Source organism: Macaca thibetana, chromosome 15, assembly GCF_024542745.1.
Source record: "Macaca thibetana thibetana isolate TM-01 chromosome 15, ASM2454274v1, whole genome shotgun sequence".
Taxonomy (NCBI): Eukaryota; Metazoa; Chordata; class Mammalia; order Primates; family Cercopithecidae; genus Macaca; species Macaca thibetana.
Window position 1 is genome coordinate 9,964,447 of NC_065592.1, and position 19,496 is coordinate 9,983,942.

At 45.5% G+C, this 19,496-nt stretch overlaps 2 protein-coding genes across 12 annotated transcripts in view; one reads left to right on the forward strand and one right to left on the reverse strand.

The window, feature by feature from the left end:
* The window catches only part of GOLGA2 (golgin A2), a 434,268-nt gene that overhangs the window by 99,786 nt on the left and 314,986 nt on the right, over positions 1–19,496 (forward strand). The gene's annotated exons all lie outside the window — the stretch shown is intronic.
* The window catches only part of SPTAN1 (spectrin alpha, non-erythrocytic 1), an 85,676-nt gene that overhangs the window by 60,644 nt on the left and 5,536 nt on the right, over positions 1–19,496 (reverse strand). For 10 of the 11 annotated variants that reach the window (XM_050759677.1, XM_050759675.1, XM_050759671.1 and 7 more), the window contains exons 2-6: positions 11,080–11,319; positions 8,228–8,353; positions 2,349–2,489; positions 1,823–1,969; positions 41–174 (exon numbers count right to left, since the gene is read on the reverse strand). In XM_050759677.1, coding sequence (XP_050615634.1) covers positions 41–174; positions 1,823–1,969; positions 2,349–2,489; positions 8,228–8,353; positions 11,080–11,316 — 785 coding nt within the window. In that variant the 5' untranslated portion in view covers positions 11,317–11,319. Of the gene's footprint in view, positions 1–40; positions 175–1,822; positions 1,970–2,344; positions 2,490–8,227; positions 8,354–11,079; positions 11,320–19,496 lie in introns of all 11 variants that reach the window. The other variant, XM_050759667.1, reaches the window with a different exon arrangement.

Consider the following 19,496-nt stretch of genomic DNA (forward strand, 5'->3'; position numbering starts at 1 on the left):
GGTTGAGGCCCATTCCCCAAAGCCCACTCTGGCTTGACACCTGTTAAAGCGCTGAACTTCAGCTGCCCCAAAGAGCTTCCCCTGCCTCTGCAGAGCCAAGCCCTTCAGCCGCTGCCAGGCTGCATTGACTTCATCCTGCTTAGTCTTGATCAGTTCCTCCTCAGGATGCTGCTCCTAAACAAGGAAGAGAAGAGACTGGATTTGTACACAACTTCTGGCTTCTCCAACTAGTTACCCTGGGGTTGGTTCCTTGACGTATCTTAGCAAATCACCACTCTGATGTTAATAAATAGTTTGGCTGTAACTTTGTGGTAGCTTTATCCATGTACTCATCTACCCTAACTGCTTGAAAATTTGGGTATTTCAGATGTTCATGAGGCTGTTAAGCATTCTTGTACATAAACATAATTTTCAGGGCTTAAGAGTTTGTTCCTGGCTTTAGACTGAAGACATTTCTTTTTTTCTTTTTTGAGACAGGGTCTTGCTATGTTACCCAGGCTGGTCTCAAGTGATCCCGTCTTGTCAGCCTGGGTCTGGGTAGAGTAGCTGGGTCTACAGGCAGATGCCACTGCATCCAGCTTAGAGACATTTCTTTAAAAGTATCCTTCCCTACCAACCACATTTTGGTGTTTTTAAAAATACGATATAAAGTAATAAAGTGAAGCATTCAGGGTTCTTGTGGTTTTTTTTGTTTTTTTTTGTTTTTTTTGAGACGGAGTCTCGCTCTGTCGCCCAGGCTGGAGTGCGGTGGTGCAATCTCCACTCACTGCAAGCTCCGCCTCCTGGGTTCACGCCATTCTCCTGCCTCAGCCTCCCGTGTGGCTGGGACTACAGCGCCTGCCACCGTGCCCGGCTAATTTTTGTATTTTTAGTAGAGACGGGGTTTCACCGTGTTAGCCAGGATGGTCTCGATCTCCTGACCTCGTGATCCGCCCATCTCGGCCTCCCAAAGTGCTGGGATTACAGGCGTGAGCCACCGCACCCGGCCACATTCAGGGTTCTTGAATCCATTTGGGATACCATGGGTTTGGCCTGACTACTCTTCTCAAGCTCAACCGTAGGAAAGCCTAGGGTTTGGAAAGGTAACACATCTGTCACTGTGGAAGGGTGAGATATTTCTGAGGAATGCCGGGTATTCTTTCTCTTAATCATAGACCAGAAAAAGGAAACAAGTACCAGCCTGTAAGCAGATTTATACATTTAAAATTTGTACCCCCCCAAATCAAATTTCCCTAAAAGTAAAAACTCTCGGGTTCTGAGTACTTGATGTCCGTGGAACCCTTTGGACTCAGAGTGGAAGCAGCTTACAGGATTGTACACGTGGGCACTGGGGAAGGGTTATCATTCCCTCTTCACAGGCTCCAGCGCCAGAGTGGAGAGCCTATTCACGACAAGGTTCTCTCAGGCTCCCAGGAGAGCCCAGGGAAGCTTCAAGTAAAAAAGGAAGGCAAGAGCCCTAAGGCATTGGTGGACATCTGCCAATACTAACTTAGCATTCACCACCACACCCTCGTCTGAGAAACCCTGAGACCTAGCTTCGGCAGCCCAATAAAAGCTTCACCCAGCCCTACCCAGAAGTGGGTGGAGGAAACAGATCACATGAACTCTGCCCTTCCTGCCAAAGGCAACACATTAAAAAGCATCTTCCACTTTAGGACTAACCAGTATTGTGCCTTATACAGCTAAACAAAACGCTTTAGACATGCTTACAAAAACTTGCTCAATCAAAAATTAGGGGACCAATCATCAAAATTTTCTCCTGAATATACTAAACAGTTAACATAATAATGTTGTGAGAAACACACAGCACTTTGCTATTTACCTGTATGAGTTTGGCAGCAAATTGGTTCACTTCATTAACTCTTTCTTCATGAGCAGCCATATCTGTTTGAAACTCTTCAAATTTCTTCTGTAAAACCTCTACATGCTCCAGATCCTGGCCCAGCTCTTCAGAAGTAACAATTGCTTCCTATTCAGGGACCAGAAGAGAGCCAGAGTCACCAACCAACATTTGTTAACAATGGCTTCCAGAAGCATGAAATAGACACATTAGGGATGGAGCCATGTTAGCTTTAATGGATACGGTTTTCTCTGTGGTTTGTGATTTTAGTTCCTCCCATAGAAAGTTAACAGGCTGAGCTCAGAGCATTTGTCTCAGCGACTCCAGGCTTCAGAGTTACAGAATAGCGCATACACCCAGAGAGCAGCTGGAGAGACAGCAATCCCACTTCCACCCTTTCCCTTAAAATGGCCATATCTGTGCTAACACTGGGTCTCGCTACAGATCACAGAGGAGTCTCTTCCTTTCTCTGAGTAAGGCTTAGCAAACCTTTCTTCTCAAAACGTGCCTTGTCATTGATCCAGTCCATCACGTCCTCACATTCCCGTAAGTACTGCACCAACTTCTGGGCCTGCAGCAGTTTGATTCCTTTCTCTCGCATCTTCTCCAGAAGTAATTCCCACTGGCGGTGCAGCTCCATCAAACGGGTCTGAAAGTTTCAAATCAGAGTTTTAATCAGATCACAAGTGGCTCTGTGGGATCTGGCTCTGACAAGTTAGAGACTTTATGGAGCTCTGAATAAAAATATTTTTAAAAGATAATCCCTAAACTGAGAGGAAATAGTAAATTTAACTGGGAGTAGGGAAAAGTCCACAGTTCAGACTGGTTTGGTGGTCTTCAAGTTACAAGTAGGTAGATTTACTCTAGTTTACATCAGGAAAATCATTATCATCTATATTATTAATAATATCTTTATATTTCATTTATTTATGATATATTTATATTGTAAAGTTACATATATTTTAGTATTACATAATAGTTAATAGGTACACAATTGATACTATTAATAATTATTATTAAATTATTAGAGTGGAATTCCTAATCCAGAAGACTACTGGGGAAGGAAAAATGAGGAATTAATGTGTAAACTGAGCTGAAATTACTGAAGGATGTATTCCAAATTCATGCAGATAAAAGAAAAAACAAAAGAAGAGGTCCTATAGGCATCATCAATGTAAAAATTATGAGGTGCAACAGGAAAATCTTGTTATAAAAGTAGAAAAGGGGAGGCTGGGCGCAGTGGCACTTTGGGAGGCTGAGGCGGGTGGATCACGAGGTCAGGAGTTCGAGACCAGCCTGGCCAGCATGGTGAAACCCTGTCCCTACTAAAAGTACAAAAATGAGCCGGGTGTGGTGGCACGCACCTGTAATCCCAGCTACTCGGAAGGCTGAGGCAGGAGAATCACTTGACCCCAGGGAGGTAGAGCTTTCAGTGAGTAGTGATTGCGCCACTGCACTCCAGTCTGGGCGACAGAGCGAGACTCCGTCTCAAAAAAAAAGTAGAAAAGGAGGGGCTGCAGTGGCTCACTCCTGTAATCCCAGCACTTTGGAAGGCTGAGGTGGGCAGATCACAAGGTCAGGAGTTCGAGACCAGCCTGGCCAACACGGTGAAACCTCTACTAAAGTCTCTACTAAAAATACACAAATTAGCCGGGCGTGGTGGCACACACCTGTAATCCCAGCTACTTGGAAGGCTGAGGCAGGAGAATTGCTTGAATCTGGGAGGTGGAGGTTGCAGTGAGCCAAGATTGTGCCACTGCACTCCAGCTCTGGGCGACAGAGCAAGAATCCATCTCGGGGAGAAAAAAAAAAAATAGTAGAAAAGATGGGGTCCTGAAAAGTCATCAGCTATCAAAAAGGATTCCTGATAGAAAAAATTTTGAACCTTCTGTGAAAAGACAGTATGCAGTACATCTCAAGTGAGGTTTATTTCAAACTTCACCCAAGTGGCAGCCACAGGATCAAACATACTCAGCTCCCAGCATCTTTGGGTTCTCATAACACAGGCCCAGTAAGGACTTATCAAGCATTGGAGGAAACTGGTAATCAATGCAAGATTAGATGATGCATTCTGGTATTCCAATCCAACCTCAATGCCTTGATTATGCCTACCCAAGATACTGGGAGTTTCTGTACAACACTGACAGACATAAGTAAAACAAACAAAGAGATTTAAACACTAACAGAAAAGAAGTCTGGGATCCACCCATGATTGAGATATCACTCCTAGCAAAATGAAAACTTGAAAACCATGGGACAGTCAACATGGGTGGATTCTCTTAGAAACAAGTATGAATGTTTTACTTGAAAGGAGAAAGCAGCAGAGGAATACATGCTCACACAATTCACTTCCACCACTGTTGGTAAAACTGTGACCCCACCACTGAGAAAGAAGTGAAAGGCACTCCAAAGCAAGGGGGCAAAGGCAACCAACAGCAAGTCAATACTCCACCTACTCGGATGTGGGACCCGATGTGGGTGGCGGTGACTATGGGGCGCCACGCTGTCCGGTATGGTGTGAAAGTCTAAACCAGTGACAGACAGGTTATCCAGGACACAGACATGCCCTCACACGCCACCCATCTTCCTCTACTACCACTGCCTGCCAAACTAAGTAATGAGTTAGGAGACCAAATAAATGACCAAGCCAAGATCACTATAGTAACTGTGAGCATGAAAGTAAAGATGAAATGAGAGCTCCTGCTCAAATTAAAAATGAGGCCACAGAAGACTAGAGAAAATCCTCTCACATTCAAGTCCACTGTCCATCTCACATATTTCATTTTTACACCCTCAAGGAAAGAACTAGGGCAAGGCCTGTCCCAGTACTGGAACCATTTTCCCATTGCTGATGTGTCTGATCTTGTAAATACTGCAGGTAAGAGAGAGTCCAGCTTCACAGCCTTACTATTATTTGAGAGTGTGAGTGGGCAGGGAGGCAGGTGCGCTTCATAAACATGTGGAAAGCTGATGGGGTGGAGAAGCAAGCCTGGTTCTGACTCAGGTGGATTTCTCAATAGGGACATAAGCAAGCAACAGGAGCCTTCAGAGAAGTAGATGGTGGAAACATTAAGCAAAGAAGACAGGAATGAAGTACAGGTCGGAAAAACAAAGCACATAGGCTGGGTGCAGTCGCTCACACCTGTAATCCCAGCACTTTGGGAGGCCGAGGCAGGTGGATTGCTTCAGCTCCGGAGTTCAAGACCAGCCTGGGCAACATGGCAAGACCCCTATCTCTACTAAAAATACAAAAAAATAGCTCAGCATGGTGGTGCGTTCCTGTGGTCCCAGCTACTCGGGAGGCTGAGGTGGGTGAACCGCTTGAGCCTGGGGGAAGGAGGTTGCAGCTAGCTGAGATTGTGCCACTGCACTCCAGCTTGGGTGACAGAGCAAGACCCTGTCTCAAATAATAATAATAATAAATTAAAATTTAAAAAAATAGTGATGACTGGACAAAGAACGGGACAGAGGAAATTCCAGTTCAGTCATGTATCAACTGTATGACTTTGGGCAAGTTACTGAAATTCTCTGAGACTCAGTTTCTACTCTCACATAATAGGGAAATAATGGCCACTTTGCACACTTACTGTGAAGATTAGAGGTTAACAAAGTATCTATACATAAATAGCTCCTAATACCTACTCAACAAACTATATTTAATAAGTTTTTTAAAATTACTTTTTTTTTTTTTTTTTTTTACTTTTTTCAGACAGAGTTTCGTTCTTGTTGCCCAAGCCAGAGTACAATGGCTGGATCTCGGCTCATTGCAACCTCTGCCTCTTGGGTTCAAGTGATTCTCGTGCTTCAGCCTCCCAAGTAGCTGGGATTACAGGCACACACCACCAAACCCGGCTAATTTTTTGTATTTTTAGTAGAAACAGGTTTTTACCATGTTAGCCAGGCTGGTCTCAAACTCCTGACCTCAGATGATTTGCCCATCTCAGCCTCCCAAAGTGCTGGGATTACAGGTATGAGCCACACTGTGCCAGGCCTTTTTTTTTTTTCCCCCAGGCAGTCTTGCTCTGTTGCCTAGGCTGAAGTCCAGTGGTGCAATCATGGCTCACTGTAGCCTTGACCTCCCAGGCTCAAGTGATCCTCCCACCTCAACCTCCCCAGCAGCTGGGACTACAGGTGTGCACCACCATGCCCCGCTAATTTTTTAATTTTTTTGTAGAGACGAGGTCTCACTATGTTGCCCAGGCTGGTTTTGAACTCCTGAGCTCAAGTGAGCCTCTTGCCTCAGCCTTGGCCTCCCAAAGTTCTGGGATTACAGGTGTGAGCCACCACGCCTGGCCAGTTAACAGTATTGTTAATGTTGCTTTAATAAGCTGTCCAGGCCAGGCGTGGTGGTTCACGCCTGTAATCCCAGCACTTTGGGAGGCCAAGGCGGGCAGATTACCTGAGGTCGGGAGTTCGAGACCAGCTTGACCAATATGGAGAAACCCCATCTCTACTAAAAATACAAAATTAGCTGGCTGTGGTGGCACAGCACATGCCTGTAATCCTAGTTACTCAGGAGGCTGAGGCAGGAGAATCACTTGAAACTGGGAGGTGGAGGTTGCAGTGAGCCAGGATTATGCCATTGCACTCCAGCCTGGGTAACAAGAGTAAAACACCATCTCAAAAAAATAAAAATAATAATAATAATAATAAATCATCTGGGCTGGGCACGATGGCTCATACCTGTAATCCCAGCACTTCGGGAGGCCGAGGCGGGCAGATCACCTGAGGTCAGAAGTTCAAGACCAACCTGGTCAACATGGTGAAACCCCATCTCTACTAAATAAACAAAAATTAGCCGGGTATGGTGGTAGGCACCTGTAATCCCAGCTACTTGGGAGACTGAAGCAGGAGAATCGCTTGAACCTGGGAGGCAGAGGTTGCATTGAGCCGAGATCTTGCCATTCTGCTCCAGCTTGGGCAACAAGAGCAAAACTTCGTCTCAATAAACAAATAAATAAATAGGCTGTCTAAACAGGGCAGAGGGTACTAATAGACATAAATAAAGTCAGCTTTGGGTCCTCCTCCCTTCCCCCTTGATTAATTACTGAAGCCAAACACTTGATATCTGTCTAATGTTCCAATCTATAAGCTGGTTACATATTCTACTACAGAGGTGCCTCATTCACTCTGGGAAAACAACTTCTATCCCTGGATAGAATAATAAGACATACTGATCTCATTTACTCTAAGACTGTATATAAAATAGTGGGAAGATGGGCAGATAAATATCTGTATTTAATTGCAGACACATACTACATTGCCCAAATGGGTTAAATGTTATTAAATGTCATATGATATTTGGAATTCACTTTTATTTCCTATTTACAGTCATCATTATTAGTAATAGTTAATAATTATTCATCATACATCTCAGGGCTAATTGTAAGTCCTTAATATGAGACTGCAGAGTATTGCCAAGCAAACGTGAGAAAACAAATATTTATTGTTGAAAATGAGTAGACTGGATCCTCAGTGAAAGAATCCTCCACACAGTTATCAAGGAAGAGTGGGGGACAAAACAGTTCTAGCTGGGGCTTAAGGGTACAGCTTTCATTTACATCTTCAGGACTGCTTTGACAGGTAAAATACTAGAAAAGGGTGGGCCTCAAGCAATGTGGCTTTGGATGACAAAGAACCAAAAAGAACACACAGCTAGACATGATGTGTATCAAAGATAGATAAGTGCATCCACTTATAAGAAACTCAATGTGCACACCTCACTGTCAAGAGGTTTGTTTTCCCTTAATATCTTCATACTAGAAATGTGAAACGAAGCAGAGAAACATCAATTACTACCTCAGCCCCAATAAACTGTCACTAAAATCAGCCAGACCAAAGAGTTCGAGGACTCCTGCCTCAAAGTCAGTCCCATCACCACGGTCGTTGACCAATAGGTGCCACAAATCGTTCCTTAGAGCTGGAGCTTTAACAGGCTTGCTGCCTAGACCTCAGTAAACCCCTCCCAGGGCAAGCCAAGATTCAAGACAACAAGCTTTCCCACAGATAACCTTCTTCATAGTGTCTGTGACTGTTTCTATTTATCTTTATATTCGAGTCCTTAAATTTGCCAGTTTCACTAATATGCTCTCCCATCTCATTGCCATTTACAAATGTTAAATTTACAGTTTTCTTTAAAGTATAATCACATTCTAATTTGCTCTACAAAAGGAATATTAATTTCCTCACTGAGTATACAAATCCTTGCTTATATTCATGTTGTCATATTACAAAGGCAGGATTTGGGTAACTTCTTAAGGAGACTTCATAAATTCTTTTAAAAGCTGGAAAAGTCTATCTTTTTGGGAACCCAAACTGACATGTATGCATGAATCTACAATGCTCCACCCAGATGAAACCGCCACACCACAAGCTACTCATACTCACCCGTATGGTTTCAGATGCAAAATGCCCTTCTGAGATCATCAGGTTTCCAGTTTCATCCAGCTTAACAATGGCTCCTGAATTGGCCTGCACTTCAGCTTCAAAGGCTTGATGCTTCTGAAGCTTTCCCTGTTGGTGGACCTTGAAGTGAGCCTCAGACGCAACCACACAGCATCAGCATTTTGTACCCCCCTGTTCCTTCCCTCCTCAATCCTGCTCCCTCTAGTTAGGGACACATCATTTGGCACCTCGCCCATTCTCTACCTGCTCAATTCCTCAAATACTGACTGCATTTCTCCTGGCCCTCTGAAAGCCTGGCCAGTGAGGGCCATCAATGGTCCTCACTCGCTGTTGAGAACTAACATTGTCAGTGGAAGATGCTACAAAATATCCCATTAATAATTTTTTTTTTTTTTTTTGCTATCAGAAAATGAGCCTTTATGTGAACATCTGGTCCCTGCTAGAAATACAGAACTAATACTAACAGTTTTCTCAACATTCAGTGTGTACTCTTGAAAAATCCATCCATATTCACTCACACATGAGACTTTCTTTCACTTGCTTTAGAGGCCAGACTCTTTGACCCCGCCTACACTCCATTTCTCAATACCTCTTTTTCATCAAATACTAAGATGGGAAGGGGCCTGCCAGGCAGGGATTGTACCTAAAGCAGTGTTCTTCATTCTCTTCTTAGGTTACTGTAGTCAATTTTTTATAGTTAAAAAATCCATGGGCCCAACTACTGTTCTACTTGCTACCAAAGCAATTTTCTTGAAAAATCTTTCACCAAGGCCGGGCGTGGTGGCTCAAGCCTGTAATCCCAGCACTTTGGGAGGCTGAGACGGGCAGATCACGAGGTCAGGAGATCGAGACCATCCTGGCTAACACAGTGAAACCCCGTCTCTACTAAAAATACAAAAAACTAGCCGGGCGAGGTGGCGGGCGCCTGTAGTCCCAGCTACTCGGGAGGCTGAGGCAGGAGAATGGCGTAAACCCGGGAGGCAGAGCTTGCAGTGAGCTGAGATCCGGCCACTGCACTCCAGCCCCAGCGGCAGAGCGAGACTCTGTCTCAAAAAAAAAAAAAAAAAAGGCCGGGCGCGGTGGCTCAAGCCTGTAATCCCAGCACTTTGGGAGGCCGAGACGGGCAGATCACGAGGTCAGGAGATCGAGACAATCCTGGCTGACATGGTGAAACCCCGTCTCTACTTTAAAAATACAAAAAAAAAACTAGCCGGGCGAGGTGGCGGGCGCCTGTAGTCCCAGCTACTCGGGAGGCTGAGGCAGGAGAATGGCGTGAACTCGGGAGGTGGAGCTTGCAGTGAGCTGAGATCCGGCCACTGCACTCCAGCCTGGGCGGCAGAGCGAGACTCTGTCTCAACAACAACAACAAAAATCTTTCGGCCGGGCGCGGTGGCTCAAGCCTGTAATCCCAGCACTTTGGGAGGCCGAGACGGGCGGATCACGAGGTCAGGAGATCAAGACCATCCTGGCAAACACGGTAAAACCCCGTCTCTACTAAAAAAATACAAAAAACTAGCCGGGCGAGGTGGCGGGCGCCTGTAGTCCCAGCTACACAGGAGGCTGAGGCAGGAGAATGGCGTAAACCCGGGAGGCGGAGCTTGCAGTGAGCTGAGATCCGGCCGCTGCGCTCCAGCCCTGGCGACAGAGTGAGACTCCGTCTCAAAAAAAAAAAAAAAAAAATCTTTCACCAAAATAAGTAAGAAGAAAGGCTTTCCCTTTTTACAAAAAAAGTTCTGGTTGGGCACAGTGGCTCACGCCTGTAAATCCCAGCACTTTGGGAGGCTGAGGCGGGTGGATCACCTGAGGTCAGGAGTTTGAGACCTGCCTGGCAAACATGATGAAATCCTGTTTCTACTAAGGATGCAAAAAATTAGCCGGGCGTGGTGGCACATGCCTACAATCCCAGCTACTCGGGAGGCTGAGGCAGGAGAATCGCTTGAATCTGGGAGGCGGAGGTTGCAGCGAGCTGAGACTGCACCATTGCACTCCAGCTTGGGCAACAAGAGCAAAATTCCATCTCAAAAAAAAAAAAAAAAGTTTTAAATATATAATTTACATACCATAAGATTCACGCTTTGCTTTTGGTAAGATTTACCAAGTCTCTGAAAGGGACTCAAAAATGTAAGTATTTATTTTTTTGATATCTGACTCCAGAATAACTATAAATTTTTGCCAGCAACAACACTGTTATGCCTTTCTCAAAAACTCATTCCAGGCCAGGTGCAGTGGATCATGCCTGTAATCCCAGCACTTTGGGAGGCCAAGGTGGGCAGATCACCTGAGGTCAGGAGTTCAAGACCAGCCTGGCCAACATGACGAAACCCTATCTCTACTACAAATATAAGAATTAGCTGGGTAAGGTGGCAGGCACCTGTAATCCCAGCTACTTGGGAGGCTGAGGCTGGAGAATCACTTGAACCTGGGAGGTGGAGGTTGCAGTGAGCCGAGATCATATCATTGCACTCCAGTCTGGGCAACGTGAGTGAAACTCCGTCTCAGAAAACAAAAACAAAAACAAAACAAAACAAAAACCTCATTCCAAGAGATTAACCCAGAACTTTCCCGAAAAATGTTTAAAGATCACCAGTAGTATCAAGGCAGAGGTTTGAGAACCATCAGTCTAAAGCATTCAGAAAAGACAATTAATACCTGTAAGATTCCACATTCACCCTCACTAATACAATACGGGAAAACTGAGTTTGTCCTTCCTTATTATATTCTTCTTCTTGTCCAATCTCTCAAGGTCATAATTAAGTAACTTTCCTTGTCTGATTTTTGGGTAAGAACATTTGGGCTCTTGAATTTTGGCAGGAATCCCAGGAGATCAGACGTACCTGCAAGTTGGTTGGGTCTTTATAATTCTCATCAGATGCAATCTGAAGTTTTTCCTGTATCCATTTCTCCAGCTCTTCAGCATCTCTTTGAAAGAACTGGAATCGATAGGAATCTTCCAACTTCTGACGCCTAAGGGTTGAGAGTTCCTTGAAGCGGTGGTATCGGTCTAGGACCTGCTGCCGCCTCTCCTGGATGTCCTCTGCTGTTTCCAGCACTTTGACCCCACTTGGGTCCATTTTCTGAAATGACAAAATGCCCTGAGATAAGTACCAATAGGCACCAAAAGAGATAAAAAGAAATTAGCCTCTCTGAAGGAAAGAAAAAATTATCACGTAAACCCAGCAGACAAATCAATTGAGAAGACAGCTCCTTCTTAGGAACAATGAAGCCCAGACCTTATTCCTTTATTAAAAATGGCCATCCATTCCCCTGCAACATCTACCTACATAGGGCCCTCAGAAGATGCCTAACCCACACATGGCAAGGAAACCAAGTGAAAACTATGAATGGGAGAACTATGGTTTGTGCTGTCAATTCTACAAAGGATTCAAGGATTCAGAGGAAACAGCAATTGTGGTATTCAAATAATTGTTGATAAGTCCATTCAGAATTCCTTTCAGGCAGGGCGTGTGGTGGTTCATGCTTGTAATCCCAACACTTTGGGAGGCCAAAGTGGCAGACTGCCTGACTCCAGGAGTTCAAGAGCAGCCTGGGCAACAAGGTGAAACACCACCTCTACTAAAAATACAAAAAAATAGCTGGGCATGGTGCTGTGTGCCTATGGTACCAGCTACTCAGGAGGCTAAGGCAGGAGGATCCCCTGAGCCCAGGAGTTCAAGACTGCAGCAAGCCATCATTGCACCACTGCACTCCGGGCTGGGTAACAAAACAAAACAAAAACCGAAAACAAAGAATATGCCATTTTATCCTCTAACTAATTAAGGAACACAGAAGAAAATATAGATTAATGCCAAAAAGCTTCCGAATTTGTCAGTAACATGTGACCTCACACTAGCCACCTTCCCTCTCCATGCCTCAATTTCCTACAGTGACTAAAATGTCAGGAAAAACGACATGGTCTCAAGTCTCTTCGAACTTTAAAATTACAGTCTATAGAGAGGTGTCCGGGTTCAGTAAGGAAGCAGAACAGATAAGCCTGCTGGTCCCTTCCAGCTATTGTTCTACAATGTATAAAAGGTATAAAATTGTGTTACCCTGGAAACATCTGGGAGTTCTTTCCTTTATCCTGTTGCCTATCCCAAGACAGAAATAAAAGGGTGAGTTGGCTAAGAGTTAGGAATGAAACCTGTCAAGAGTGCTGCCCCATATCCACCTAGCAGGTAAACAGCAAGAGATGGCTGAGGTCAGAGTTTCCAGCTAGTGCCCCAGCTCTGTAGGGATTCAAGCAGTTCTCATTGGTGGTAGGAAGGCACTATCTGTGCCTGATCAGCTCTGAAGACTGCCTTTCTAAGAGACCGCCTTCCTGGAGAAGTGTAGATGAGCTGATTTTAGTCATATCACCATTCCTTTAAATTATTCTCGGCCGGGCGCGGTGGCTCACGCCTGTAATCCCAGCACTTTGGGAGGCCGAGACAGGCGGATCACGAGGTCAGGAGATTGAGACAATCCTGGCTAACACGGTGAAACCCCGTCTCTACGAAAAATACAAAAAATTAGCCGGGCACGGTGGCGGGCGCCTGTAGTCCCAGCTACACGGGAGGCTGAGGCAGGAGAATGGCATGAACCCGGGAGGCAGAGCTTGCAGTGAGTGGAGATCGTGCCACTGCACTCCAGCCTGGGTGACAGAGCGAGACTCCATCTCAAAAATAAATAAATAAATAAAAATAAATTATTCTCTACATATCAACTCTGTATTTTTGTTGTATTATTGTTTTTCCACAGTCCAAAATTTTTTATACTCTAAAAGGAGACATTCTTCGCCATGCCACTCCCAAACCTTTCATGGCTCCTTTCTTTTTTTTTTGTTTGAGACGGCATCTTGCTCAGTCACCAGGCTGGAGTGCAATGGCATCATCTCGGCTCACTGCCCTCTGCCTTCAGGGTTCAAGTAATTCTCCTGCCTCAGCCTCCCGAGTAGCTGGGACTACAGGCCCGCACCACCATGGCCGGCTAATTTTTGTATTTTTAGTAGAGATGGGGTTTCACCATGTTGGCCAGACTGGTCTCGATCTCTTGACCTCATGATCTGCCCGCCTCGGCCTCCTAAAGGGCTGGGATTACAGGCGTGAGCCACCGCGCCCAACCTATGGCTTCCTTCTGACAGAGGAAAGAACTCACCTCTTGAGCAGGACCTTCACAAACTGGCCCAACACGCCTGCCTGGTATTATCTCTCACCCATGCCCCCTACCCTTGTGGCGGACAGAAGTATTCTTTCTGCTCCAAAATGTGTAATTCCCTTTAAAACCCCAAGCATGTGCACATGCTTCCTTTGTCTAGAATATTCTATGACTCTTCTTTGCCTAGATAGCGCTTATTTATTTATATCTCAACACCCAGCTGAAATGGGTAAACTGCAGGATCCTGACTCTTTACTAAACTGTAACCAATGTTCCTGCCTTCCCTCCTTCTCAGATGTAATCACTTTTCTCTTCAAATTTGCAAAGCACTTGTACATATATCCTAAGGCATGATTACACCGAGCAACCTAATCTTTGTATCCCTGATTTTTATTTATTTATTTATTTTTGAGACAGGGCCTTACTTTGCCACCACCCAGGATGGAGTGCAATCACGGGTCACTGCAACCTCAACCTCCCCAGTTCAAGTGAACCTTCCACCTCAGCCTCCCAAGTAGCTGTGACTATGGGTCCACACCACCATGACTGGTTAATTTTTTTTTTTTTTGAGACAGACTCTTGCTCTGTCTCCAGGTTAGAGTGCAGTGGCACGATCTTGGCTCATTGCAACCTCCACCTCCCAGGTTCAAGCAATTCTCCTGCCTCAGTCTCCCAAGTAGCTGGGATTATAGGCGCCCATCATGGTGACTGGTTAATTTTTGTATTTTTAGTAGAGACAGGATTTCATTATGTTGGCCAGGCTGGTCTTGAACTCCTGACCTCGTGATCCACCCGCCCTGGCCTCCCAAAGTGCTGGGATTACAGGCGTGAGCCACCACGCACAGCCATGACTGGCTAATTTTTAAATTTTTTTTGTAGAGATAGGGTTTTGCTATGTTGCCTAGGATGGTCTTGAACTCCTGGGCTCAAATGATCCTCCCACCTCGGTCTTCCAAAGTGCTAAGATTATAGGTGTAAGCCACCATGTCCGGCCCTGTATCCCTGATTTCTAGCATACAGAGGTCATTAAGAAATGTTGGTTAAATAGGCCGGGCGCCATGGTTCACATCTGCAATCCCAGCACTTTGGGAGGCTGAGGTGGGCAGACTGCTTGAGCCCAGAAATTTGAGAACAGCCTAGGTAATATGGCTAAACCCTGGCTCTTAAAAAAAAGTATCCAGGCATGGTGGCAGGTGCTGTAGTCGCACCACTGCACTCCAGCCTGGGTGACAGAATGAGACCCTGTCTCAAAAAAAAAAAAAAAAAAAAAAAAAGAAATGTTGGTTGAATAAATAATCAAGTCCATGCTGAGTGTTGCAGCTGCTGTGCAGCAGCAGACCTGAATTCATTTGTAAGGGGGAGGGAGAGAGCTCCATAATGAATCTTTCACTTCCCATATTGTAAAATTGGAATTCTATCCAGTTAAGTGCTAGATTCATGACAAGAATGGCAAATAAAGAATGTGCTGACTAAAGCTACACAACTAGGTGTCAACCTAATGACTAAATCGGAATTACCAATCTTGGATTGACCACATGGCAGTATACTCTGAGAAAGTGGCTGGTTTTTATTTTTTTGTTTGTTTTTTAGGCAGGGTCTCACTCTGTTGCCCAGGCTGGAGTGCAGTGATACAATCTTGGCTCACTACAACCTTGCCTCTTAGGCTCCAGTGATCCTCCCATCTCAGCCTCCTAAGTAGCTAGGGCTACAGGCGGGTGCCACCACACCTGGATAATTTTTATATTTTTTGTACAAACGGGGTTACACCACGTTGCCCAGGCTAGTCTCGAACTCCTGGACTCAAGTGATCCACCCACCTCAGTCTCCCAAAGTGCTGGGATTACAGCTGTGAGCCACTGCACTGGCCTACTTTCTACTCTTAAAACAGACGTCAAGTCCTTAAAACTAAAAACTGGGGGTGACCTTGAAAATCTTAATGTGTGCTCAGAGCGTTTCTGTAATAATATTTAATGATAACAGGCAGTTCTAGTTTACACTGCTGCCCTAAGTCTGTCAGCCTATTTTGGAGAAGGTTGATTTCTGATGAGGATCCTGACAAGGATCACTATCATCACACTTACTAGAAGGTAAACATGACTTCACTCAGTCACCTTCCAGTTGTCTCCTCCAGCTGTATCTCACATCAAACTCCCTCACCAACCCCAATTACAGGCCCTGGACAGGGTCCATTTGAAAGCTCAAAAAGTTCCCTTTCTCAGGAGTGCGCTCTTCTCTCCCACTCCCAACCCTACCATCTAATATCATACAGATCTCGGCTGGGCGCGGTGGCTAACGCCTATAATCCTAGCACTTTGGGAAGCTGAGGCAGGTGGATCACAAGGTCAGGAGCTTGAGACCAGCCTGGCCAACATGGTGAAACCATATCTCTACTAAAAATACAAAAATTAGCCAGGTGTGGTAGCATGCGCCTGTAGTCCCAGCTACTTGGGGCTGAGGCAGAAGAATCACTTGAACTTGGGAGGCGGAGGTTGTGATGAGCAAAGATTGCGCCACTGCACTCCAGCCTCTTAAAAAAATATATAAAAAACAAATCATATAGATCTCTCAGAGTCCAAAGCAAATGCCTCGTCCTCTATGAAGTCTTTCTGAATCAGAAGTCTCCACTCCCTGACCACCCACCCCTATCATTCACCTTACAACACTGCCACATTCTGCCATGAAATTATCATGTTCTCCCTACCACATTCATAAGTTCTTTAAGGAACAATAAAGAAGATCATATTTTACTCCTACTGTCTGGGCGCAGAACTCAGGACTTGGCACATATTATAGATCCAATTATATTCAGAGCTTGGAAATAAACTGCCATCGTTTTATAATTAAGTAGTCGGGAGACAGGTAATCTAGCAAGCAAGCTGCAAAGCCCAGGGTGACCTGGGATCCTCCGGTTCCCAGAATATGGCACACTAGAACCAGTGATTCTTAACATGATTAGAGTTGACATACTCTTTTTTTCACCTCGCCTGGCTAATTTTTTGTATTTTTAGTAGAGATGGGGTTTCACCGTATTAGCCAGGATGGTCTCAATCTCTTGACCTCGTGATCCGCCCACCTTGGCCTCCCAAAGAGCTGGGATTACAGGCATGAGCCACTCTGCCCGGTCTTTTTTTTTTTTTTTTTTTTGAGATGGAATTTCACTCTGTTGCCAGGCTGGAGTGCGATGGCGCGATCTCGGCTCGCAGCAACCTCGACCTCCAGGGTCAAGCGATTATCCTGCCTCAGTCTCCCAAGTAGCTGGGACTACAATTACACACCACCATGCTCAGCTAATTTTTGCATGTCTTTTCTTTTTAGTAGACACAAGCTTTCACTATGTTGGCCAGGACGATCTTGATCTCTTGACCTCGTGGTCCACTCGCCTCGGCCTCCCATAGGGCTGGGATTACAGGTGTGAGTCACCACACTTGGCCGACATATTATTTATTGATGGCTGTTTGGTTATTTATTAGTTCCTTTCACTCCTTTTTTTTTTTTTTTTTTTTGAGATGGAGTCTTACTCTGTCGCCCAGGCTGGAATGCAGTGATGCTAGCTGGGCTCACAGCAACATCCGCCTCCCAGGTTCAAGTGATTCTCCCGCCTCAGCCTCCCCAGTAGTTGGGATTACAGGCACCTGCCACCACGCCCAACTAATTTTTGTACTTTTGTAGAGACTGTGTTTCACCATATTGGCCAGACTGGTCTTGAACTGACCTCAGGCGATCCACCCGCCTCGGCCTCCCAAAGTGCTGGGATTACAGACGTGAGCCACAGCGCCCGGCCTTCACTCCCTCTTTATTAGTTCCTTTTCATATCCCCACTTTGGAGTGAAAAAACAGTGAGGCAGACGTGGTGGCTTACACCTGTAATCCCAATACTTTGGGAGGCCGAGGAGGGCGGATCACCTGAGGTCAGGAGTTTGAGACCAGCCTGGCCAACATGGTAAAACTCTGTCTCTACTAAAAATACCAAAATTAGCTGGGTGTGGTGGCACATGCCTGTAGTCCCATCTACTCAGGAGACTGGAGCTGGAGAATCGCTTGAGCCTGGGAGGCGGAGTTTGCAGTGAGCCAAGATCAAGCCCCTGCACCCCAGTCTGGGTGACAGAGCTAGACTCCGTGTCAAATATAAAAAAAAAAAAAAAAAAAAAAAGGTGGGTGCCATGGCTCACACCTGTAATCCTACCACTTTGAGGCTGAAGGGGGTGGATTGCCTGAGTTCAGGAGTTCGAGACCAGCCTGAGCAACACGGTGGAACCCCATCTCTACTAAAAATACAAAAATTAGCCAGGCATAGTGGCGCACACCTGTAGTACCAGCTACCTGGGAGGCTGAGGCAGGAGAATCGCTTGAACCCGGGAGGCGGAGGTTGCAGTTAGCCAAGATCGCGCCACTGCACTCTAGCCTGGGCGACAAAAAAGCAAGAGTCCGTCTCAAAAAAACAAAAACAAAAACAAAAAACAGTCAAAATTATTTAAGACTGAGTCTTAGTAAACAATTAGGGTTAGACTCATTTATTTATATATTTCCTTTGTTCTCAACCCTCAGGCAACAGTTAAGATGGAAAAACATTGAGAAATTATGCGTCTAATTTGTTTGCTTACAAAATATTCTTGTAAAGAAATTTTCCGGCCGGGCGCGGTGGCTCAAGCCTGTAATCCCAGCACTTTGGGAGGCCGAGGCGGGTGGATCACGAGGTCAAGAGATCGAGACTATCCTGGCTAACATGGTGAAACCCCGTCTCTACTAAAAAATACAAAAAACTAGCCGGGCGTGGTGGCGGGCGCCTGTAGTCTCAGCTACTTGGGAGGCTGAGGCAGGAGAATGGCGTGAACCCGGGAGGCGGAGCTTGCAGTGAGCCGAGATCACGCCACTGCACTCCAGCCTGGGAGACACAGCGAGACTCCGTCTCAAAAAAAAAAAAAAAAAAAAAAAGAAAATTTCCAGGGAAGGTATAGCTACACATGGAACAATAACGACACTGTACACGAGCTCCTGAAAGAGATGGAAGTCTCCAGGATTCGAGTGTACGGTGCTGTTCTGCCTCCTATCACAGGAGTCACTGCATTTCTAAAATTCTTTACTGCTACGGAAATTAAGAAATCACATTTGGGAGCATCCCTTTATGATGAGAAGAAAATCTCCATCATAATATTGCAAAGGTTCCACCTGAGCAAGTCCCCCTGCTTGGGCCCAGCTTGCTGATTTGATCCTACCAATCCAGAGAGACAGTTCAGCAAGGCCCCGCTGAAATTAACCAACCTAAAAGGCCCTCTTTGTCACCCCAGTGAAGTAGAACAAGTCAATTCTATACCAAGTGCTTTGGTCAGGCAATAATGGACTTTTCTTTCCTGCAGTAGATCAGCTGACGTCAGTAGGTGGGAGGTCTGCCAAGCCACAACAGGCTGTCTCTGGGGAGCTGGGTATCTGAAAGTCACCAATGTGCTCCCACTGCAGTCAGCATTCAGTATTTTCACTTGTACAATTACAGGAGACACCAAAAAAGATTATGGGTAAGAGTTTCGCCGCTCTTAACCTGATAGGGCGCTGTCTCTTGTTTATCTACACGAGTTCCAGTTTCTTTTTGCTCCTAAAAGGATCATTTCTGCAGACTACATTAAACACAGGAAAATTCTCATAAATATCATTAAGAATTCCTGCCATCCAAAGGTGCCACAACCTTTTACCGGAAACTGTCAGAGTTACTGAAATGTCAACTCTGCCTGGGCGCGCCACATTCCTTCCACAACTGAGGCTGCATGCTGCAAGCACCCCACCCCTTCCCTGGCATATGCAGCAGACTGATAAGGCTGACTTCACAGAGAATGTTCCAGGCTGTTCCCAGCCATATGGGATTAACGCCTTTTGAGAGCGCCAGAAAGGAAAAATCTGGGAAACGTGCCATTAAAAAACAAACTCCAATCTTACTAGCCTATCTATCAGTTCCACTAACTGCCTAAAAACCACAACAGAGACGACTTCCTAGGAATGCAATCAACTGACTGCTTATCTCAAAGGAGCCGGCTGTCTTTGATTTTGCCAATCAAGTCCGTTCACATGGAGACTGAAGGAGGGGAAATAAAGTGCTAAGTATATTCTCTACATGTTTAAGGACAACTTC